The sequence below is a fragment of the Balaenoptera borealis genome (genome assembly GCF_965194805.1).
Source record: "Balaenoptera borealis genome assembly, chromosome: 20".
NCBI lineage: Eukaryota > Metazoa > Chordata > Mammalia > Artiodactyla > Balaenopteridae > Balaenoptera > Balaenoptera borealis.
Window position 1 is genome coordinate 49543467 of NC_138879.1, and position 22913 is coordinate 49566379.

The 22913-nt window shown below is 56.8% G+C and overlaps 2 protein-coding genes across 9 annotated transcripts in view; both read right to left on the reverse strand.

The window, feature by feature from the left end:
* CAMKK1 (calcium/calmodulin dependent protein kinase kinase 1) overlaps positions 1-2333 on the reverse strand; it is a 28744-nt gene extending 26411 nt beyond the window's left edge. For 2 of the 5 annotated variants that reach the window (XR_014238158.1, XM_082370695.1), the window contains exon 1: positions 1188-1321. The gene's annotated coding sequence lies outside the window, so the exon portion shown is untranslated. Of the gene's footprint in view, positions 1-1187; positions 1330-2128 lie in introns of those variants that run through there. The other 3 variants (XM_082370699.1, XM_082370696.1, XM_082370698.1) reach the window with 3 other exon arrangements.
* A 2189-nt stretch (positions 2334-4522) lies between these two features.
* On the reverse strand, positions 4523-22853 carry P2RX1 (purinergic receptor P2X 1). Of its 4 annotated transcripts, XM_082370677.1 has the most exons (14): positions 22574-22853; positions 20857-21250; positions 12059-12206; positions 11687-11758; positions 11162-11231; positions 10816-10912; positions 10432-10512; positions 10022-10163; positions 8256-8383; positions 7735-7825; positions 7248-7313; positions 6805-6906; positions 6602-6695; positions 4523-4591 (listed from the first exon to the last, which is right to left on the reverse strand). In XM_082370677.1, the coding sequence occupies exons 2-13, from the start codon at positions 20991-20993 to the stop codon at positions 6630-6632; spliced, it is 1200 nt and encodes a 399-aa protein (XP_082226803.1). In that variant the 5' UTR covers positions 20994-21250; positions 22574-22853; the 3' UTR covers positions 4523-4591; positions 6602-6629. The 4 variants fall into 4 exon arrangements, with proteins under 4 accessions (XP_082226803.1, XP_082226804.1, XP_082226802.1 ...); XM_082370678.1 differs by lacking the exon at positions 4523-4591 and having other exon boundaries at positions 6253-6695; positions 6805-6862; XM_082370676.1 differs by lacking the exon at positions 4523-4591 and having other exon boundaries at positions 6253-6695.
* Between the last annotated feature and the right edge of the window lie 60 nt (positions 22854-22913).

The window sequence follows — 22913 nt, forward strand, 5'->3', positions numbered from 1 at the left end:
ACTGTGCATGACAGAGAGCCACTTCCTGGCTGGGGCTCAGGGCTTGGCTTTGGGGGTCTTTTTGGATAGAGACCAGGAGACCTCGAAAGCCAGAGGAAGGTTTTGAGTAGGGGAGTGACTCGATTTGGATGAGGTTTTAAAAAATGATCCCTCTGCCTTCTGTGGGGACTGAGGGTAAGAGGCCAAGGAAGGGGCAGGAGTCCCCGGAGTCTGTGGGCCTAGGACACGGTCTGGCACACAGTGGGTGCTCAGTCTGTATGCACTGAAGGACGGAGTGAGGGCTGTGGGGGCAGCCAGTGCACCCTCAAGGACACAAGCTGTGTGCTCCTCCCACCCCCACCCCCGGCCCACTTGGCAGATATACAGCCCCATAGGAGCCCACCGAGGCACAGTCCTGTGACCCGGGACGCAGCCTTCTCTACACACCCCTGCACCCTCAAGATACACACAAACACACACACACACACCCCCCACTCCCGGAGCAAGCGCACGCCGATGTCCGCGTGACCCGCCCGCACACACCACTCCATCCTGTAATGCACACAGGCACACTCCTGTGCCCACGTGACACACGCACACCCGCCTCCAAACACCACACACAAGTCCCTGTGCACGTGTGCACCCTCCGAGCCACCAGTTCTGTGCCTGTCGGGCCACCGAAACCGCAGCATCCACCTCCGCCGCCCCACTCCACCCCCGCCCCAACCAGGGAGGAGTGCGCAGCTAAAGCCACGAGCGTCGCATCTGTCCCATTCATCCCCCCGCCCCAGCTCCAGCACGAAGACTCGGAGGTGGGCAGTGTGGGAGGAGCGCTCCGCGCAGATCCACACGTGGGTTCACCTGTCTGGGCCCACTCCGCATAGACACAGCCTCCCACCACGAGCTGGGGCGGGGGTAGTGCGCCCAGTATGGACGCGGTCCCGCAGACCAGAGCTGGGAAAGGGACGCAGACGGCGGGGCGCCCTCATAGATGCGGTCCCGGATGCCAGCGCAGACAGAAGCAGGCTCCGGGAGGCACCGCATAGACTGGGCCCCGCAGACCGAAGGGGGAGGATCCCCTCATGGACTAGTTCTCGGCTGTCCTCGTAGACGCAGACCATCCTTCTCGCCTGCAGGCTCCGAGCAGATGTTCAGGCGTTCGTCCCCTCCCGCTCCCCTGCCCCGGCCCCCTCCCAGCCGACCCCTACCTCGGCGCCCAGCGACAGTCTCCGCGGCCCTGAGGATGGTCAGGCTCGCTCCCGCGGCGCGCACCCCGCCCCGCCCGCCTATCCAGGGCCGAGATCACGGAGCTCAGACCGCCGGCCCCTGGGCTCCAAGCGGCGCTCGCTCCCCAGCCAGCCGCCGCGCTCGGCGCGCGCTCATTGGCCTGGCCGCGCGGCCCCCCTCCGGCGCCGCCCAATCAGAGCCCAGGACTCCCGCCCGGCTCCTGGAAGGGAGGGGCCGCGGCGGGCGGTGGCTCTGGAGGGGTACTTCCCCCTGCGGCTGGACCGGCCTCGTCACGCCCCCATCGCCCCGCGGCAGGGTACCTGGGGTTCCCCGAAATCCCTCCAGGCCGCGGCCTGGGCCCCTAAGCTGGGCCTGGAGGGTACGGTTGCTTCCCCCCCAAAACCCTTTGTCCCCCAACCATCTCGGCCTGGCAGGGGCAAGGGCGCACCCCCTGCCCCTGGAGTGGGGGGCGGGGATGCGGCGCAGTGAGTACTAGGGGAGGGGCGAAGCGAGATCAGCAAAGAGATGGGGCCCGGGCCCGGGGCCAGGGAGGAAGGCCTTGAATGGTAGACTCAGGAGTTCAGCCTTCTGCTGCGTGGCGGGTAGGAGAAACGGGAAGCGGTTTTAACAGAATGCTGGGGTCATAGTCGGATTCTCATTTGGGGAAGGGCTCTGTGAGCAGGCAGCAGGAATGGCGAGCTGGGGCAGGACGTCTTGACCTTCGCGGTAGCCCACCTCTCCCCTGGCGAGCTCATCAACTCTTGGTTCAATTACATTCTACACTTGTGTATCTATCCTCTGGCACCTCACCCCACCACTTGTCCAAGACAGAGCCCCATATCACTCCCCCAAACCTGGCCTCTTATGTCCCTGTCTCAGTCTGGAGCCAGACACCTGGGGGGAGTCATAGCCTACCGCTTACCTGTTCCAACCAGTAGATCACCAAGTCCTGCCCATGCTGCTTCTTAAATATCCCTGGAATCCATCCACTTTTTTCTGCTTCTCTGCCCCTCCCTTGGCTCAGGTCACTATCTTCTTGCACCTGAATTGCTACAGCAGCCTCCTCATTGGCCTCCCAGCCCCGTGCAGCCTCATTGCCCTCCCGCAGGGCCCCCACCCACTTGCTTTTCTCCACCTGGTGGCCAGAGTAATATTTTAGAAACACAAGTCCAACTGGTCAGCTCCTGCTTCGGAATCTTCCATGGCTCACCAGTGCCCTGAGAATAGATCTAATCAGGCCCTCCATGACCTCAGTCCTAATCACCTGCCTCACTCCTTTCAGGACTTGGTTCAATGCCCCTTCTGCCAGAAACACTCCCCTATGAGCTCACTGCCCAGCATGGGTTAGCAAGTCCTCTTAGGAACTTCCTTGAAGTGAGCATCTGTTTACCTGCCTGTTCCTCCTCTGGACTGGGAGCTCCTTGAGGGCAAGGACCATGCCTGATTCATCCAGCACAAAGCCTGACACGTTGCTTAAAAGATGTTTGTCGAATGAATAATTAATTGGATATGGCAATTAGGGGGTTGGATGTGTGTGGTTGGAGCTCAGGAAAGAGGGCTGGGCCAGTGAGACAGTTTTGGGAGTTATCCAAAGGGACCCATAGTAGGGCCATGGGAAAGGCTGAGATAACTTCAGGGTAAATAAACAGGGGCTGAGGACAGAACACTTGCTTTTAGGGGGAAAAATTTCTGTACCAGGTAGGATCAGTTTTGACTTAGATAACAGAAATTCCATGTAAGAGCCTCAGGGAAGACAGTCCTGGGCTGGTATTGTAAGCAGATGGGGTAGGGGGTCCCCGAGGAAAAGAACCAGATGTAGCATTTTGACATAAGAGAAGCCATTTTTGGCCTAAGCCGTTTTTGTCATCTAAGCCTGGCCACAATGCTTGTCCTTGAACAGGTCTCAGTAATTAATGATCATAAGGGAACAAAAGAATGCAGGAAGAAACAGCTGTTATCAGGTGGAGAAATAACAATAGCAAAGATAATGTAGCAGTTGTAAAGACTCCCAGTTCTCTTTGAGTACTTCAGATTAGCCTGAAGTACTTTCTTAAAAGAGCTGTTTTGCAGAATTTAAACCCCCTTCAACCACCAGATCAACTAGAACCTGAGGGATGATGTTGATCTTTTCTGACCCTTCTGTCAACCTTTGCCCCAATTCTATGATGTGTACACTGCCCAAGCCTCTTCACGAATATGCATGTACCCGTAGCTTAACACTTCCCCAATTTTGCCATTCGGGGAGACACTGCTTTGGGAAAGATCCCCAGTGTTCTCCTTACTTGCCTCAAGTAATAAGTGCCTCCTTCTCCCACTCTTTGGCTTGGTTGGGTCTTTTGGCTCAACACCCACCAGCAGGTGAACCCAGTTTTGGGGTAACAGTATGGCAGCTGTGCTCCACAAAGACCTCCCAGATGTGGCTCTTTCCACTCACTACTCCAGCCACTTCTGGATTTGACTCTTGTTCTCGTGATTCAGGATGGTGGCTAGAGCTCCAACCATCACATACACATTCCAGGCAGTGGGATGGAGACAAGGATGAAGAAGAAGAGGGCAAAGGATCTGCACCAGCTCTCTTTTAAGGAAAGTTCCCAGAAGGCGTCACATGACACTTCCACATACATCCGATTAGCTATAACTTAGTCACATGACCAGACCCAGAGGCAAGAGGAGGCTGGGAAATGCAGCTTCCATTCTAGGCAGCCACATACCCAGCCAAGAACCTGGGGACAGCTAGCTGACTCCGCCATTGAAAGAGAGGATAGAGGCAGGGGCAGAGCACTACGGTGTGCCAGGCTCTGTGCTAGGTACTTTACGTATCTTATCTTACCCCAACCTAAGTAGAGGCTATTATTATCCCTGACTCACAGAGGAGGCTTGGAGAGTTAAGCAACTTGCCGAGGGACACACAGTGACAGAGCTGCAATTGAAAACTATCTTATCCCTTCACCCCAGGCTGGCTGGAAAATCTGGAGAGGGTGGGTCCTAGGAGCTGCTGGAAGGAAATCTTTCAACAAAGGAGGGCTCACCCAACAGTGTCAGAGGCTGACAGGCCGAGCAGGATATGGGCTGAAGTGTCTGCTTGGATTTGGCAACAAGGATGCCACTGGTAACCTTGGCAAGGGCACCTAGAAGTGGGGGTAGGGGCTGGAGGCCAATTGTAGAGGGTGGGACCCAGAGGGAAGTGTAGACTGGTCTTTCTGGAATGGTGGTGGCAGTGAACGGAGAGCAGACAGAGCAGCAGGGAAATGTGGGCTGTGAGGAGGCAGAAGAGGAGCGGGAGAGAGGAGAGGCGGCCTCCAGGCTGGGTGAGGTGTGATTTCCAAGGAGGAATCCTCTGCTCACTCGGGAGGGAAGGGGACAGGAGGTGCACAAGCAGGTAGATCTGGAGAAGGAAGGGAGGGAAGAAGAGGGAGTTCCTGTCTTGTAAAATCCGAGGGATGGCTCTTGGCCGGGGAAGAGGGCAGGAGGCCAAGGGCCTGAGGGAGAGGGGAGGGGCTAGCTTGTGATGTTCAATATGGTAGCCACTAGCCAGCCACACCTGGCGAGTTAAATTCAAATGAATAAAATAAAAAATTCAGTTCCTTGGTTGCATGAGCCACATTTTAAATATTTAACGTCCACATGTGAATACTACATTGGACAACACAGTTAGAGAATGTTCCATCACTGGTGTTGGACAGCACTGGTCTAGACAGAGCATGGTGATGGGGGTGCCCAGAGACCCTGCTTGGCCGGAGGGTCATGCCCACAGCAGGGTCCCTGGAGGATCCTTCCACACTGTCTCCAGTCAAGACCTCCCTCCCCTCTTTGGGATTCCATCCGATCTCCCTCCTGGGACAGCCAGCCCCTTCCTCACCCCTGCTTTCATGAGGCCACTCCTGGGGTCTCTGCTTGTCCCAGTGCCAGGCCTTTCAAAGCGGGGGGAGGGGCATGTGGAGGATTGGGAAGAGCTCCAATGATCGGGGCTGTGCCAGGACAGCGACCCGTGGATAGAGGTGAGCTGACGCCCAGCACTGCCTCTGCATAAGGGTCAGCTCACCACCTCCCACGGAGAGACCCAGAAGGATCTCAGAGATCGCTCAGCTTAGCCCCGTGTTTCACAGCTGCGGACACTGGGTTTCAGAGAGGGCTGGGAAGAAAGGGCAGAAGGCAGAGGTTTGAACTCATTCACCAATCCTTTTATTATACTCCAGCCCTTGATTTCCCAGACCTTGTGTTCAGACAGAGCCGGGCAGGCCTCGGGAGCTGGGGCTGGCTCACAGGCAGAGAGCCCAGGATTCGGCTGAGGCTCCCACCCTGACCAGAGGTAGCTGAGTAAGGATTCATCACTAGAAGGGGCTGTCCTGACCTGACACACTTGAGGAGAAGCACATGCCCACAGAGGCGGGGTGGCATGCACCATGAGTCTGTGCCTGGGGGTGTAGGTGTGTTCAGATGGTTGTGTTTGCAGGGCCCAAGCTGTTCAAACACACAGTGTGGATGGGAGGGGGGCTGTGCGTGTGGGTGAGTGTGCACGTGGTGGGGGAGTGCATGAGACACCGTGTGGCTTGTGAGCACACCACACACCTGCTCAAGGCCCGCACCTGCCAGGGGATGCCGGCCCCAGCTAAGTCTGATACCTGATCAGGAGCGGTTCTAAAACTCAGGTCCTGAAAACGACCTGAAGAGTTTGCTATGCTTGCAGACCATGTGACCAGACGTGGAGTTTCTGGTTCAGGAGGTCTGGGGTGCACCCAGTTGCTGGCACTGCTTTTCTTTTTTTTTTTTTCCTTTGGCCTTGCAGCTTGTGAGATCCTAGTTCCCCGACCAGGGATTGAACCCAGGCCCCTTGGCAATGAAAGCGCAGAGTCCTAAACACTGGACTGCCAGGGAATTCCCAGGTGCCAGCACTGTTGATAAGCATCCCAGGGAAATCTGGGGCCAGTAAGAAACAGGGTTCAAGCGGAGCTCCAACAGAACTTTCTGCGATGCTGGAAACGTTCCATGTGGTTCAATAGGGCAACCACAGCCATATGTGTGTATTCAGCAGTTGTAATGTGGCTATTTGAGGAACTGAAGTTTTAATTTTATTCAATCTTAATTAATTTAAATAGTCACTGATGGCTAGTGGCTGCCATATGGGAGAGTGGAGGTCTGGAGACATGAGGGAGTAGGATGGATGGACAAGGGCCCAGAGGGAGAAGCATAAAACCCCGGGCCGGGAGTGAGTGAGGCCGGGGTGAGGCTCCCTTGGGGGCTGCAGAGTTGGAGCCAGAGCCCAGCATGGTGCAGGTCTCTCCCAGAGTCCACCCTGAGCTTCCGGCAACCTGGTGTCTGCCTGGCTGAGAGGGAGGGGGCGCTCCTGGGGAGACCCCTCCGCCCTGGCTGGGACCCCACCAGGCTCCCCGCCTACGGTGTCCAGTAGGAGTGGGGGGCGGAGGTCAGGACGTCTTCATGTTCTCCTGCAGGACCAGGGTGGAGCTGGTGGCCGCAGGGTCGTGCTCCCCCTGTGTAAACATTGGGGGGATGGAAGTCATCCCCGGGGAAGCAGCTGGTTCCCGGCACAGACACGCAGGCCTGGGGCCTCTGAAGGGCTGACTCAGGGAGTTCTCTTACCGTCCCTGGCCCCATGTCCTCCGCGTACTTGAACTTCTTCTGCTTGTAGTAGTGCCTCCTGGGCAGGATGTGGAGCAGCAGCAGGTCACAGAGAACCGTCGCCTGAGGGCGGGGGCGGGGCGGAGAGCGCAGGGGATCTGGGGGCAGCGGCAGGACCCTCCACCCCCCACCTCAGCCTCTGCTGACCGCGGGGGCCAGGCTGAGTCCTCTCCAGACCTCAGGTCCTGGTGGGGACGAGGCACTGCAGGCCCCATCCCACCTCTGTCCCGCCCCAGCTCTGGGCCCCAGTTTCCTCAGACATACTGTGTGTGGGTCTAGGGAGGTGGGGTGGGCTCAGTAATAGGGAACAATCTCGGTCAGGTCTGGGGTGGGAGACTTGTTGCTGAGGTGTGGAAGGGGAGGGCCTGACCCCAGTGCAGTGACCCCATGACCTCAGCACTTACCACCCCAAAGATGCCAATCCCAGAGCCAATGGTGGTCATGGTGGGGATGATGTCAAACTTGCCAGCCTGGTGGCAGGGCCCAGGGGAAGGAAGGGTTAACAGTCAGAAGGGTCTGGTGGAAAAGGCCTTCCTCAGGAGCCCTGAGACCAGGCCGGGGGCCAGGGGCCTTCCCCACCCTCCACTGCTAGCTGGTCCCACAGCCTGCTGCCCACGGCTCTGGCTCTGCATGGAGACCCAGCTGCTGGTCAGGAGCCCTGGGTTTGGACCTTGGCTCTGCCCTCCCTGGACACAGGGAGACAGTGAGGGAGGTGTGGTCACAGGCTGGAAAGCCCTGCCCTCAACAGCACCTGGGTCCCCTCTGTTATCAGATATAGAAGTGCTGAATGAGGCCCAACCAACTTCCTGTCGCCTCTAACCACAGACACCCAACAAGCACCGGCAGGAACCGAGAATGTGTCTCTGGCTACCCCTCACACTGGACACTCACCTTGCCGTCCACGAGGATGTCAAAGCGAATCCCAAACACCTTGAAGAGGTGCCGGTAGTTGGTCCCATTCTCCACGAAGTGCCTGGCAAACCTTGGGGAAGGGGAGAGGTTGCAGGAGAGGGTGATGGAGAACTGTCTTGGGTCCAGAGCTCCCAGAGCATCAGGGATACAGGAGCCCTTAGAGGTTCATGAGGACAGCCCCATGCCCCCCAACATTATATAGAAGGGGAATTGCAGGCCTCATTCCAGGAATACTGTATTCAACTGCTGCCCTAACTCCTGATGTCGGCAATTTCCCCAGCCAGTCCTGGCCAGGTGGGCCTCAAGGGAACCGAGAGCCAGGGGCAGGGCTCAAGCCTCTAAGCTCATGCTCCCTGCTTGGCCAATTCCAGGAGAATGGGAGTTTCCTAGGATCCACTGCTCCCCTCCCGGGGACACTTGCTTGGCCTTAAGGGGTTCTGGGAGTAGAAAAGCCCGCAGGACCCCAAGGAAGGAGGCACTGGTGGGGACCCGGCAGGCACCTGAAGTTGAAGCCTTGAGACAGGTTTTTCTCTTCATACAGCCCGTGGAACTCATAGACGGGTTTGCAGTGTCGCACATGCCAGTCCAGGTCACAGTGCCAGTCGATGGTGATGCCTACCACCCCGCCCTACCAGGGACACAGGCCCTCAAGATCCAGGGTTTAGGATCAAGAACTCCTGCCTTACAGCTGGTGCAGCTGTTTTCTGTTTGTTTGAGAAGAGACACTGAGAAGCTGCTTCAGGGTTGAGGTCCTGTCACCCTCTCTGGTCCTGCCTCCCACCCATCACATTCCAGCTTTCTGACAGTTTCTAGAATACACCAGGTTCTTCCTACCTCAGGGCCTTTGCACATGCAGTCACTCTCCCCCCGCCCGCCACCATTCCCCACAAGGCTGGTTCTTTCTCATCCTTTGGTCATTTCTCCTGGGAAGCCTTCCCTGACCACCACCCGCAGTCTAAAATATGCCCTTGTGATTCCCTCTGTGTTTTCTTCTAGAACACGTGTCACTTTGTAACCACACATTTATTTTGTGTGATTATTAACGCATCTCTTCCAAGACTGTCAACTCCACAAGGGTGGAGCTGTCTGTCTCATTTGCACTGATTCCTGAGTCACAGCGCAGGAGGCAAGTAAATAGCTGTTGAATTAAAGAGGGAGTCTGTAAAGACATGGGCTGGGAAGAGGAAACCTGAGAAAGTGAAGCTCCTCTGGGTGAGGCAAGGATCAGGGATAGGTGGGCTGAGCAAGAGGAGAGCTGGGTGTGGAGCTGGGCAGCTAGGTGGGAGGCTAGGTGCCTACAGACAATGGTGATGGGTGAGAAGTTCCTACTGGGGGTGGCAGGGAGATGTTTAGGAACAGGGGAAACTAACATTCAGCTTTCTGGTCCTGTGTGTTGCTACCGTGTAAACCCCCTCCAGGGGTTGGCAAACTGAGGCCTCAGGGCCAAATCTGTTTACACATTGCCTGTGGCTGCCTTTGCCCCATAGCAGCTGACCTGAGTAGCTGGAACAGAGACCATGTGACCTGTGGCCCATACTTATTCTCTGGCCCTTTAAAGTTTGCCACCCGTGTTCTCCATAAAGGCACTGTGGGTGAGTTGTTTTGGTGTGTGATGTCACAGAGGGGGGCTGATTTCCATCCCTGGATCCCACAGGAGTGTATGATAAGGATCACGAGGGAGCATGTACCTAGGATGCCTTGGGCCAGGCCACCCTGAAGTGCTGTCCCGTGCCCTCAAGACAATCCTGAGAGACTTGTACTATTATTGCTCCCACTTTACAGGTGCAAAAGCTCAGACACACTGAAGGTAAGAGACTTGTCTGAGCCAGGATCTCAACCCAGTCACACAGGTCTGTGCTCCTTATAAGGTATCGTTTCTCTGGGAATCCCATGTGACTGTGTGCATCTCAGCCTCCAGAATTCCCAGGAAACCTGGGCAGGCACAGGATTTCTCAGGGCCATGGGCCATGGGATTTAAGCTGCTTGTGTCTAATATTTAAAAAACAGTGGGCCCTCGGAAGACACCCAGGTGACATCTGCCTATGGCCATTCATTCTGGGCACCTCCTCTGTGCCAGGTCCATGCCAGGCCCTGCTGAGGACACAGGCCTGAACCACAGGGGCCCCCAGTATTAGAGGATAGATCTATATATATGCTCGGCCCACGCTAGGGACTGGGTGGGGTGCGGGGGTTAACTGGGCCTGAAAAGTCTTTTTTGGCCTGATGATCTGGGGGCCCAGCCCTCCCCACTCGCCTGGCACCATACCTTCTCGGCCAAGGTGCTAAAATTCTGGCCTGACTCTTGTACCACATAGCCGAGCTTGAAAACTGGGCACAGTGGGTGCAAGGTCTTGTGATAGAGGCAGGTCTTCATGTAGGCGGCATCTACCTCCTCCACCAGGTTGCGCCTACAGGGGCAGAGGGCATTGATGGTGGCAGCATGCCAGCTGGGAGGGCACCCACCATGCCCGGGAGCTCTGGGGACCCCTCCCGGGCCCTAGAGATGCCCCTTCCCTAGCCCTTGGAGACTGAAGGCAGCCCACCCCAGGGGCCCAGCCCAAGCTTCTACCTCCAGAAGGAAATCAGCATGAGTGCAGTGTGACAGAGGTGACAGGTTGAGACCAGCTGGAGCAGCCTCCAGAGCCGCCTGCATTTCTGCCCGCTTTTCCCACAAACCTGGTGACCTTGAAGCGTGGAAAGCTGATGCTGTTCTTGATGAAGAGAGTGAAGTTCTCGGCCTCTCGGAGAAGGGCAGGGCTGGAGGAGACGGCACTCACTCACTGCCCCCTCCCCAGGAGTCCTTCGTGTGCCTACCAGAGCTGGGCTTGGTGTATGGGGCTGTGAGAGCCTATGGGATCTTCCTGAGTCATTGGAGGGGTGGGCATGCTGTAATGTGGACTCTCAGGCCCCTTGAGCAGAGGCTGGGGCATCTTTGGCCTGAGCTGCACAGATGGGGTGAGGGTGGGGTTGGAAGAAGGGGGGACAGAGCACAGATCCAGATGCCCCTCTAGTCTGGGCTGGGGACCCTGCTCCCAGCTCCCTGGAAGGACAGGGCATTACCATGGGATGTTGTCATCCACCTCCACGGGGCACCAGCCAAAGATCTCACACGTATGCACGATGTCGTTGAAGGCCACACACTTGCCTGTGCGGATGCCTGGAGCAAGGGTGCAACCCCTGGGTGTCCACCCCAAGCTGGGGGTGCAGAGGAGGACCCCCAGACCCCACTCCTAGGAGCCCCCATTGATGGGGCGCCCAAGAGCAGAAGCCTGGCTGGTTCTGGGACAGGGGAGGCCAAGGTCAAGGTGGTGGGAGGAGAGAGAGCAGGAAGGACTTCCTGGTGGAGGAAGCCTGGAGCTGACAGGCTGTGGAGGGGGACAGGGGGACAGGAGGAGGCCGACCTTACCTTGGGCCTTCCTTTCTGCCTTTCCCGGGGTGCAGCCACTATTATTCGTGCACGTGCCCCCTTCCGGGTTCTGGGGAAGGGGAGAGCTGCTGACCCCAGGCCCCCTGGGTAGGGTCCTAAGAAGATCCCCCCCACCGCATGGCCCTAGGGTGTGGGGCAGAGTCTCAGACCCCTTTGGAGTGACCCTTACTCACAGCCTCCTTCCCCCAGTCCCCCCCCAGGGCCCTCTGGGCTCATGCCCAGCTGCCCCAGTGCTGCTGTCGGCCAGCAGGGGTAGGGGAGGGTGGGGCTTGGGGGCTGGGCAGGCACTGAGGCTCAGCATCCTGCTTGGCACACAGCTGGGAGGGAAGCCTCAGCAACTGCCAGTGGTGGGCCATTACTGTGTGTGAACTTATGCCTGAGATTCCACCACTGTGGTGCCGCAGGAAGCCTATCTGGCTTCCCCTCCAATGCCCAAGGGGACCTCCTCTTCTGTGTTATTTTTCACTGTGGGTCCAAGAAGGGGGGATGGGCAACAGTCCTCACCTCTGCACAGTGGCCTTTGGCCTGCCGGGGGGTCGCGATAAAATTGGTCATGACCACAAAGGAGCTGTCCCCCTGGAAGTGAGAGGCCGGGGGAGGGGAGGGCAGGGCTCTGAGCTGTAAGAAGAGCCCCAGGAACCCAAGCACTGCCCTAGCAAGCCCCCAGAACCCACATGACACCCAGCAGCCTCCATAACCCATGACATCAGACCGGGGTGATGTTACGAGGCTGCTTCCGCCCCCCATTCACAGGGAATCTGAGGCCCACAGAGAGAGAGGAGCTAGGCTGGTCCCACAGGGAGGTGGGACAGAGCCTAAGCCAGCTCTGAGCCAGCAAGCCCTGGGGGTGGAAGGTGCACCCCCGAGTCTGCTCACCTGGGCCGGGAAGACGTAGTCAGCCACATCCCAGACCTGGGGGCCCAGGCTTGGGAGCTTCGTCACAGCCAGGCCCTTGAGTTTCACAGACACGCTGCTGATGAGGCCACTCGAGGTCTGGTAGCCCTTCTCATAGACGAACACCCACCTGCAGGGGGATTAGGGGGGCAGAGGGGCCAGAGTTGGCCGGAGCCATTCAAGGATGGCATGAGGCTGTGGGCCACCGCCCCTTCCGGCACCAGCTGGACGTGTCAAGTCCTTTCCCTTCCCCTCCCCAGATGGGCCTCTGAGCCACTCTCCGTTCCTAAAGCTACATCTTGGACTGGAGGCTGGAAATCCTCAGCTGCTCCCTCTGCTGGCCTGTGCCTGGAGTTCCACCATTCTTTTCACTATGAAAATACTATTATTGGTTGGCCAGGGAGCAGAGCCCCTGAAGGTCTCTTTCAGAGCCTTTTCCAAGAGTAGCATTTGTTGGAGGCCAAGCTGCTTGGACTCCAATCTTCATCCCTATCTCCTTCCTTCCTGAGTTCTTCCCATTGAGAAAGAGCAGAGTATGATGATGGCCGAGAGCCTGGCCTTTGGTGCCCAAGAGTCTGGGCTTGAATCTCACAGGCTGTATGATCTGGGGTAAACTAGTCTCTGTTTAGGGCAAGTCCCTCTCTGTTTCAGTATCCTTGTAAAATGTAAACAGTAATAGTACCAATACTACTTAAGTTGTGAGTTAATGCCTGTGAAAGCACTTGGAATGGAAACTGGCATGGGCTAAGCACTATATAGACATTAGCTACTATTATCTCAGCCATGCCGGGAGCTCTTGGGGAGGGGGACTGACTGGAAGGGAAACCAGAGGGGCAAGTGGCCCTTTGAAGGGCTCACAGCATCTGGCCCCAGATAAGGCCCTTGTGGGTGTGGGTCAGGCTGGAGGCTTCCCAGGTTTCTCAGGAAATTCTGGCCTTCCCCTCCCAGCATCAAGAACCCCTGTTCCTCTGGGTTCTCCACTTTCAATCTGGGAGGTTTAGTGGGGTCAACCTCCCTCCTAGGCCCACAGTGGGGGGCACATGATCAGGGTTTGCCAATCAATGTTCCATTGCCCTAGCAACAGCAATGGGTCTAAGGATGGGCTCACAACCCCGAGGAGTTTCAGCAACGCGGCCAGAATTTTTCTGGGAATTACTGGGAAAGAGACATCCTCTCTGTTGGGTGGCTAAGCAAGGTGTGGTTAGTCATCTGTGTTACCTCACGAAGAGAGCAAGCCTGAGAATGAAGCCAACTTAGAGAAAAGCCAGGCCAGTAGATGGAGAGGGGCAGACTCCTGACAATGTTGCTTGAGCACCTGGATCCTGCCATACCTGAAGCATGTTGAAAAGTCACTTCTGGACTTTTCAGTTATACAAGTTAATAAATTCTTTTCCTTTATTTAAGCCAGTTTGGGTTTGGTTTCCGTTGCTTACAAGTGAGAGTTCTGGATAATACTTCTCTCCAGGGTGTGGTCCCCTTCCTTCAGGAAAGAATCTTGGTGATTCATTGTAACTCTGTGTGTGTGTGTGTGTGGTGTGTGTGTGTGTGTGTGTGTGCGTGTGTGTGTGTCCATGGTATCCATCAGAGTGTGTAGCTGTGTATCTCCAAGGCAAATCTGAGAGCACACTTGTGGCTGTGGCTGACTGTGGGGAGGTGTGTTTCTGCCCCTGTCACCCCTCACCCTACCTTTAGCCCACCCGTCCAAAGCAGAACTCAGAGCCCCTCTTCTGTCCCTCAGGGCTCAGGACCCATGACAGAATTCTCCAGGCCTCCTATTCCCAGTCATCACTAGCTCTCTGGGGGCTGTCTCCCTGCTCCAGGCTCCAGGAAGGCAGCCCACCAATGTCCTCCTCTAGTCTACTCCTCTCCTTCTCCAAGCCCCCTCGCCCCCCAAAGCCTGGTGCTAGAGCCCAGACAACCCCTCCCAAGCTTAAGCGTGGTCACTGCTGCCCCCTGCAGGTCTCAGATGGCAACAGGTGAGGCATGACAAAGGCTCCCGATCCTCAGTGTCCTGAGCCTGCCTGCTTCCCTCCAGCCCCATCAGGGAGGGTGGGGCATCACCTATCCCCCCACTCTCCTTAGGTTCCTTCCTCCAGGAAGGCCTCTGGCTCCACGCCCAAGTTTGAAGTTGCTATTGAGGGGGATGATGGGGAGCTGCTCCGTATTCTGAACACCCTGCAGGAGAGAGAGGTCCCCGGCCTGCCTCTTGGGCGCCCCCCATCCCTGACATCCTAGTAGCAGCATTTCTCTCTTTGCTCAAAACCAACTCCTCACCGTATAGATAGAAAAACTGAGGCCTGAGGGAGTGTCCCTCCCGAGTCAGAGGCAGACCCAGGCTCGAGGCTCCCCAGCCCAGGACCCCGGCCCCTCCACTGAGCAGCCTGGCATCAATGTGTCTGCCAGCAGCCACACGGAGGCTGGGCCCTGGGGCTGATGTAGCCATTCCAGGCTGTGTCCGTTCCCAGGGGCTGTCAGTCCTGTGGCCCAAATCTGACATCAATGACCTCGGTTCTGATAATACCAGAATGACCATGGCGCCAGGCCTGTCCCTCCAAAGCCATGCTCACCTTGACCTGGTCTTGTGGCCAACACCCCAGAAAGGCCACCAAGGGGGCCTGATGCCAAAGACACCGGCATCTTCAGAAGCCCCTCCCCTTCCAGAAATTTTCTTTCCCATTCTCTCCTCCTCATCCTCAGTAGTCTCTCTTCTTCCACAGCCCCTTGTGGAAGAGGTCACACGGTGGAGTGGCTGAGAGCGTGGCCTCTGGAGTCACAGAGGCCGAGGTTCACATACCAGCACCGCCACTCACCAGCTGTGTGGCTTCAGGCTGAAGACTAAACCTCTCTGAGCACTAGATGTCTCAGTAAAAGGAGGTGAAGGCACCTACCTCAAAGATGCTGATCGTTCAACAAATATTTACAAGCAAGGCCCTACCCCTCACTGAGCCGTGGGCTGGGCTCCAGGAAGCAAAAGAGTCTAGGTGATTGTTTGGAGGATGTTCCCATGAGTTCTTTTTAAGGAAATTAACACAGTGCTTGGCATGCAGCAAGCACATAATAAATAATCCTATTTATTTACGGTCTCTGGTCCTCCTTCACCAATTCCTCCTTAAATGTTGATCTGCCCCCATCCTCTGGCTTCCATTCTCAGCCCAGGCAGAACCCTCAAAGGCACACTTTGTCCCCGATTTTTTATCTCCACTTCTGCACTCTCCTCCGAGATTCAGTTCCACACATTCAGTCATTCAACAGATATTTATATATCGGACCCCTATTATGCGCCAAGGAAAAACAAACCAAAATTCTGCACTCAAAGAACTTATATAGGGGCTTCCCTAGTGGTCCAGTGGTTAAGACTCCGCGCTCCCAAGGCAGGGGGCCCAGGTTCGATCCCTGGTCAGGGAACTAGATCCCACATGCCAACGAAGATCCTGCATGCCGCAACTAAGACCCGGCGCAGCCAAATAAATAAACATTAAAAAAAAAAAAGAACTTATATAAATGTTGAATCTCCAACTGTTTGGTGACACATATTCCTCCCCCCTGCCCTGCCTACCCTCCCACCCCCCTCCCAGACATCTCATAGGTACCTCCAACTTAACTTGACCCTTTGGAAAACAGTCTGGAAGTTCCTCAGAAAGTTAAACATGGAATTACCATTTGACCCAGTAACTCCACTCCTAGAACCAAATACCCAAGAGAACTGAAAACATGTCCACATAGAAACTTATACACAAATGTTCACAACATTATTCACAAGCAAAAAGTGGAAACAACCCAAATGTCCAGCTAAGTGTGGAATTTCCATACAATGGAATATTATTCAACCATTAAAAGGACTGAAGAACTGAAACATGTTACAACCAACGTGGATGAACCTTGCAAACATGGTGTTAAGTGAAAGAAGCCAGACACAAAAAGGCCACATATTGTATGATTTTATCTATATGAAATGTCCAGAAGAGGCAGAGTAAGGGGTAGGGAGGCACAACGGGGAGTGATTGCTAAGGGGTATGAGGTTCCTTTTGGAATAGTGCAAATGTTCTGGAATTAGATAGTGGTGATGGTTGCACAACTTTGTGATTATACTAAAACCCACCAACTTGTGTATTTTAAAAGGATGAATGTTATGACTTGTGAAATCCATCTCAAAGCAAAAATTCAACTGGACCAAACTGAATGCCTCATCTTCCCACAGAACTTGCTCCTCTGGTGCCCTCATCCTGAAGGACGGCGCCATACTTACCCGAACCCCCAGGCTCACAGCCTGGACATGGCACCCTCCCTCTCATGCCCACATTCTTTGCATCCCTCCATCCTTCCCATCTCCCCTTGGCTTTCATCAAAGAACCCAGAGGGCTTCTTGTGGGGAGGCTGAGACACAAGAGGAGCTGGGGCAGATGCCGGGGCAGCTCTGGCGTGGGGCAGGGAGGACAGGTCGTGTGGCTGGTGATACAGGGTATAGCCTTGGGCCACATGCTGTCGGGCAGAGCATCTTTGGAGAGAGGCAAGACCAGACTCCGGGCCCAGGAGGGACTGAGTTCAGAGCTGGGGCCCACACTGGGGCTCAGAGGTTAAGCAACATGCAGTCTGCAGACAAGTCAGGCTGATGATTTATGTCTTTAAGTGTTTTGACTGAATCACCAACCTCTAAAAACCAAGAGATGTTCCTTTCACCCATAATTTCCAATTTCCCGCCGCTCTTGAGAAGTCAGGAACTCTGGCCATGCTGGGCACATGTCCTGATGCAGCAACGGTGGGCAGAAGCTGAGCTGTGGCCACCCCCAGTGCGGGGCCCACTGGGATGATGACCTGTCTTCCATGCTCGCTGCTTCTGCCTTGGCCTCACCCTCTCCTCTCATCACTGCTGCCTCTTCACAGCTGTCCTGCCTCTGGCCTCCACCCCCTACCCCAGCACCTGCCTGCCCTGGGCCTTCCCCTGTTAGACACCCTTCCATGGCTCCCCACCACCTGCAGGAGAAAGCCCACGTCCCTCAGCTCAGCATTGAGAGGCCTGAGCCAGTGGCCCTGCTCACTCTTCCACCTCCTCTCCCTTGTCTCTATTCATGCTCCCTCAGCCTAGCCCTAGTGACTCTTTGGGTGTTCCTTCCCTGCCCCAGGACCTTTGATCACACTCTGCTTTCCAGCAGGAGTGGCTGGACCGAGGTGGGTACCCAACCAGGCTCCACCAGTCAGGACATTCCCTTTCCTTGGCCACAACGACTGGTTCTGGGATGGGCACATGACCCAACCACAGTCAATAAGAGCTGGACCTGGGACTTTGGCTGGAACTCTGAAGGAGAAGACACTTTTGTGCCCCAGGGGTGCTGGTGGCCATTTTTCCACTCTGAGGGCAGAGAGCCTGCCTGAGAATGAGGCCTCCACAGAGGAAAGCAGAGCCGAGAAGATCCTGGCTAGCTTCCTTGGAGAACCCAATGGGACCAACCTGAATTCCTCATCTTCCCATAGAACGTGCTCCTGCACCCTCATCAGGGAGGATCCAGCCAGGCCTGAAGCCCACATTGATTTTTCAGTTACACAAACCAGTTAATACCTTCATCCTTCCTTTTTAATCCATTTTGATTGGATTTCTGTCCCTAGGAACCAAGAAGTTCCAGCTAATTCATCCTCAGCTTCTCTCTCTCCCCCTGCCCACTCTGTACCCCACCTCTATCCCAGGGAACCTGACACAGGCCTAAGCACAGAGAAGATGCTATGGAAGTGTACCTGGATGTGTCTCTCCCAGCAATAATTTGTATCTCTCCTTATCTCTGATTGGTGCACTCCAAGATCAGAGGCATGTGATTTCATGAGCTCTGTGTAGGGGCGCACAGGAGGCCCAAGGGAAAGCCAAGAGCAGGACTGCCTGGACTAGAGGCCCCAGGCCTTTGCTCAAGGCTGGTTCCACCACTGTGCCACCTCCTCCAGGAAGTCTTCCCAGGCTCCCCTCCCCAAGTGGCATCCATAAATCCCCTTGAGACCCTCCTGTGTGTGCAGCCAGAGCCCCCCAGGCAGGGACATATCCCAGCACACCTCTTGTATGGGCTTGCGAGGTCATGGATGACAGCCCACTGCCTGCACACCTCCAGCTACAGAGAGCTCATCACCTCCCAGGAGACAGCTCTAACAGCAAATTAACCATCCCAATTTGAGATAAAAAGAGTGACATCTTAGCTCAGGCTGCCAGGGCCTCAGGTTCGCTCCCTCCACTTGCCCTCGACTTCCCGGAAGATTGTGACTGACAGAGAAAACAGCCTCAGTTTCCCTCCTCGGAGTCTGTTCGGGTTCTCAGCATCTCAGCTTCTCTGCCTCTGTCTCAGTAATTCCCTCTCCATATCTGAGCCTCAGGGCCTCTCTCTTCATCTGAGTGTTGTGTTCCAATGTCTGTCCCTCTGTCCAGTTCTGTCTCTGTGTCTGCCCACCCCCCATCTGGACTATCTCTCTGTCTCTGGGGTTGGGGTGTCTGGCTGTTCTATGCTCCCCTCTGTACCCCTGCAATGCCCACAGGACCAGAGAGTCTGACAGACAGTGGGGGCCTTGGGAAGGGGGGGTGGTAATTAAAGAAAGACCATCCCTCCTCAGGAAAGGGCCAATTATTGAGCCTGAGGACAATGTCTTTGGAGGGGGTCCCCTAACCCCTGCTCCGTGGAACAGCTGGGAAACCGAGGTCTGAAATTGTAAGACCAAGTGCAGGCTGGGTTTGGTCAGCAGTTGCGGGCGCCTAGCTGAGCGGTCAGTGCAGCAGTGGGCAGTGGCCAGATGAGGGCACCAGAGACAGCAGGAGTGGCAGCCCCAGCTGGAGTCTGGGCGTTAGTGGGTGTTTCCAGGGACTCTGCCTTCCTCCCTCTGCTCTGTGACTTGGGCAGGTCAGTGCCCCTCTCTGAGCACGTTTCCTTTCCAGGATATCAAGACCAACTTTGGAGTCACACAGCTGGATTCAAATCCTGGTTCAGCCTTTTTCTAGCTGTGAGAACCAGGCTAAATCATCCAGTGTCTCTGAGTCTCACCGACACTGAGGAGGCCACGTCCATTTGGAAACTGAGCGCACTGTCTTGGGAGAGAGGAAGGGAAGGAGGGAGGTCGTGAGGTCCCCGTCACTGGAGGCATGTGTTCAGGACTGGATGGTGGCTTGGGGCATATGCTGCAGCTGGGGGTGGGGTGGGAGGACTGTCCCTTTCCCTCTGACAGTCTGTGACCAACACACAAAAGGAGGTCTGGCGCCGCTCCCAGTGCTGATCCGAAAGCAGAAACAGGGAACCATAGGGGCCACGGTGAGGACAACATTCTCCCAGCCTCTTGGTGGGAGGGATGGGCTGAGCCTGGGTGGGCAAGCTCTCTCTTCCCTGGAGGGTCAGGAGTGTGGCTAATGGTGGAAACACATCGGGGCCCCATTAGAAGGGTTCTCAGAGCCCTTGTGAGGAGGGAAAGAAGAAGGCAGAGTCAAGGCTGGGGATCAGGAGGCCCCAGTTCTAACTGGGCCTGGATGCTGACTTGCTGTGTGACCTGGAAACCCCACTGCTCCCCGCTCTGGGTCTCTTTCCCTCACAAGCTCAATGACACCGCAGATATCAAATTGGTTTGTGAACAGTAAGGAGGCAGAGTCCGAAAGGTGTCGGAGGGCTGGGTCGTGGCCCTGGCTCCACCCAACCAGCTCTGAGGCCTCGGGGGTGGGATGGATGGGGCAGAGGGTAGGTTGTTTTGGATGCCAGAGGCCCTGGGGGAACCAGGTGGTCACTGGCCTCTTGGTCAGCCCACCCTAGTTTGGTCTCACAGCAAAAACGGGGACATGGAGACCAGAGGGGCAGGGCTGCTGGGTGCCCCAGACCCCCCAGCGGGGGCTGAACCCCCTTCAGTGGCCTTGAGGCCTCCAGGACCCCCCTGTGAAGTCACTGTAAGTGGACATAGTGTCCCTGACACGGGGGCGTCCAGCCCCAGGGGCACCCCCAGGAGCCACACCCGATAGGCTCGTGCCCAGACACACGAGGGCACGTGCAACCCACACAGAGCCCTGGGTACGACGCACACGCATCCACACACCACACACACGTGTAATCACATAAGCACCTGCCCAGACAGCCAGACCAATCTCAGGAAGATGGCCTTTGCACGGGTCCCAGAACAGCAGCCCACAGGGGAGTCCCACCTACTTCTGCCCCTGCACCCCTGGGATGGTGGGACAGGTCCCCCGATGCCCAGAAAGGAGCTGTCGTCCCCAGGACCAGAATGGACCTCCCACCTCTGCGTGACATGCCACCCTTAAGGCACCAGGTGTTCTGAATTTGAAGATTTCTCTGCTCAGGTTCTGGAATAGACCAGGATGCCTTTACTTTAGGCAGGGCAGGTGAGAGCAGGGCCCGTCCCACTCTGGCCTGTAAAGTGGGGGGCGGCCTCCATCTCTCAGGAGCTGCGTGGCTTGGCTGGGAGGTCAGAGGTGGAAGGGCTCTGGCTGGGGCTGGCTGGGGCCTTGGCCTCTGACGCCTCCCACCCCTTGAGGGAACCGTTAGCAGTGAGTCAGTTCCTCAGAGCCCAGAGGCTTTGCCTCTTGTTCACCACATGACCGGAGGCAGGGCTGCCCCTCGTCCCAGTGTCCCCATCTAGGCGGCGGGTTAGCAGGCTTCCCTTCCTTCTGAATGGCACCAGAAGGGCTTGTCAGGAAGCATGACAGGCCATGGAGAGAAAGAGGGGCTCTTTGGGGTCATGGGAAGCATCGCAGAGCCTGGAGGACAGGCCCGGGTTGGGGGCTGGTGCAGGAGGGCAGCAGGGAGGGGGTTCAGACTCACCCAATGACGTAGACCAGAACCACGAGCTGGATCAGGCGGAAGACGACGCCCACCTTCTTGTTGCGCACAAGCACCATTCGGGGGGTGTCGTACTCAAAGAAGAAGGCGGCCAGCTCGTCCTGGAGCCGCCGCGCCATGGTGGCCCAGCTGGGGGCTGAGAACCAAGCCCCCTGCACGGCCTTGGCTCCCGGGGTGAGCCAGGCGTCAACACCCACGTCTACAGCGAAGCTTCTAGGGGTTTCCCAGCCCCTTAGGAAGAGCAGGGTGGGACAGGTGGCGCCAGAGGTCAGGAGTCAGAGGTCAGTTGTCAGCATTTGAGTTGGGAGGGAGAGTCCTTGGGTGGTCAGAGCCGCCCTTGGCCCCTGGCAGGCAATGAACTGTGGACCAGCTGTGCCTGTGGACAAATAAATTCCCAAAGATAGATGGGGGCGGGGCCGGGGGGGCCACCCAGGCCCGGCCCCACTGCCCCTCCTGGCTCCGGCTGGGCCCTGCTGGGCCTCCGGAAACGGGAGCTGTTGGCAGGAAACCATGGGCCACCCGTCACAAGGCAACGATAAAGCTGTCAGCCCCCCAGGAGCTTGGTAGAACAGAGCTGGGGGCTCAGGCCAGGGCCTGGGTGGAGTAGCCTCAGGCTGGAGCCCTCCCCAAACCAGGGACCCATCTCGTATCCAAACATCCTCCCCACCCTACCTTGGCCCCCAGGTGGAAAGCTCAGTCCCTGGGAGTCTACAGCCAGGAGGGCAGAGAGGAAGGAGGGCTGCTTCCGGTCCAGCTGCCTGACACTTCCTGAACCTGTGGCAGGACCCCCACCCCGCCCTTACAGACCACCTTCCATCCACCCATCCCTTTGGGTCTGAGCTTGGCCCGTGCCCAATCAACCTCAGTGTCGGGCTGGCATCTCCATCCCCCCACCTCTCTTGTCCTGGCCGCACCTCCACTACCCTGAAACCAGCACAGGGTGCAGGAACCCAGACACGGCGAGGGCCGCGTCTGTTACACATCACTGTCGGGCTCCCAGAGCCCAGCAGGGAGAGCCTGACATCAGACTGCCTCAGTGAACACCCCTGGCTGTGCTGCTTGCTGTGGGGGCCTGGGTACCTTGCCTCACCTCCGAGCTTGCTTCCTCATCTGTGAAATGGGGCAATAATGGGACTTTCCTCATAGGTAGAGGCCAGGGGATGGGTCCTGACAACACTGAGGACAGAGAAATTGAGGCCGCTCCTGCAGCCCCTGCCCTCAACCCCAACCCAGGCCCTGAAAGCAGGGGTCCTGGGGGCTGGGCTGGGGCAGGTCCTGTGTTAACTCTCCGAGCATCAGAGCTGGAGGCTAACTCCCAACCTCCCTCTCATTTTGCAGGTGAGGAAACTAGAGCTCAGAGAGGAGAAATGAATTGCCCAAGCTCAACCTGCACAGTACAGGAAGCCCCCGCTTGAAGCAGGAAGGTCTCCCTGGCCCTCCCTCCACCCAGGCTGGGTGTCCTCAGGGCTCCCTGCCTCCGCCCGCCCCGTTCCAGGCTGCCCCACCCTGAAGGCTGATGGGAGTCTTCTTCCTGGCAGGCCTTTAGCTGGGAAATCACTCTGGGCAAGGAGCCAGGCCCCGGGGCTAGGAATCCCAGCCTCCTGTCTGAGTAGAGCTGCCTTCTAGACAGCAAGGGGCCCCCAAAGAGGGCCCCTCCAGCACCCCAGGCCAATCCCCCCATCAAACAGATCAGCCTCACCCAACACAGAGTTCCCGCCAATCTCAGGCTCAAGGGTCTGTCCGGTGATGCCGCCTTCAAGAGGGGCTGGTGAGTACCACGTCCTGGCTTTTCTAAGGAAAATCCAGAGATGCTGGGAGGCAGAGCGGAGGTAGCCACATCCCCTTGGCCTGGTCTTGACCCCAGACAAATGGGCCTGTCCTCTTCCCAGCTGACTTCATGGCCCTTGGAATAGCAGGCGCTGGACATGAACTGTTTGCAGTGGGGGTGGGGTGGTTGCTGACACCGTGTCTGAGCCATCTCTGTGCCCCCCTCCACCCACCCTTCTCAAGACAGCACATCACACTTGGGAGGGTGGCAG

Bases quoted from the DNA above. Each gene is read 5' to 3' on its own strand.
- P2RX1 (XM_082370677.1), bottom strand. From the start codon at position 20,993: ATGGCGCGGCGGCTCCAGGACGAGCTGGCCGCCTTCTTCTTTGAGTAC. The intron at 11,759-12,058 runs GTGAGCAGACTC...TCTCACTTCCAG, and splicing joins ACTACGTCTTCCCGGCCCAG to GGGGACAGCTCCTTTGTGGT. The intron at 10,164-10,431 runs GTTTGTGGGAAA...CTGCCCCTGTAG, and splicing joins CCACGCTTCAAGGTCACCAG to GCGCAACCTGGTGGAGGAGG.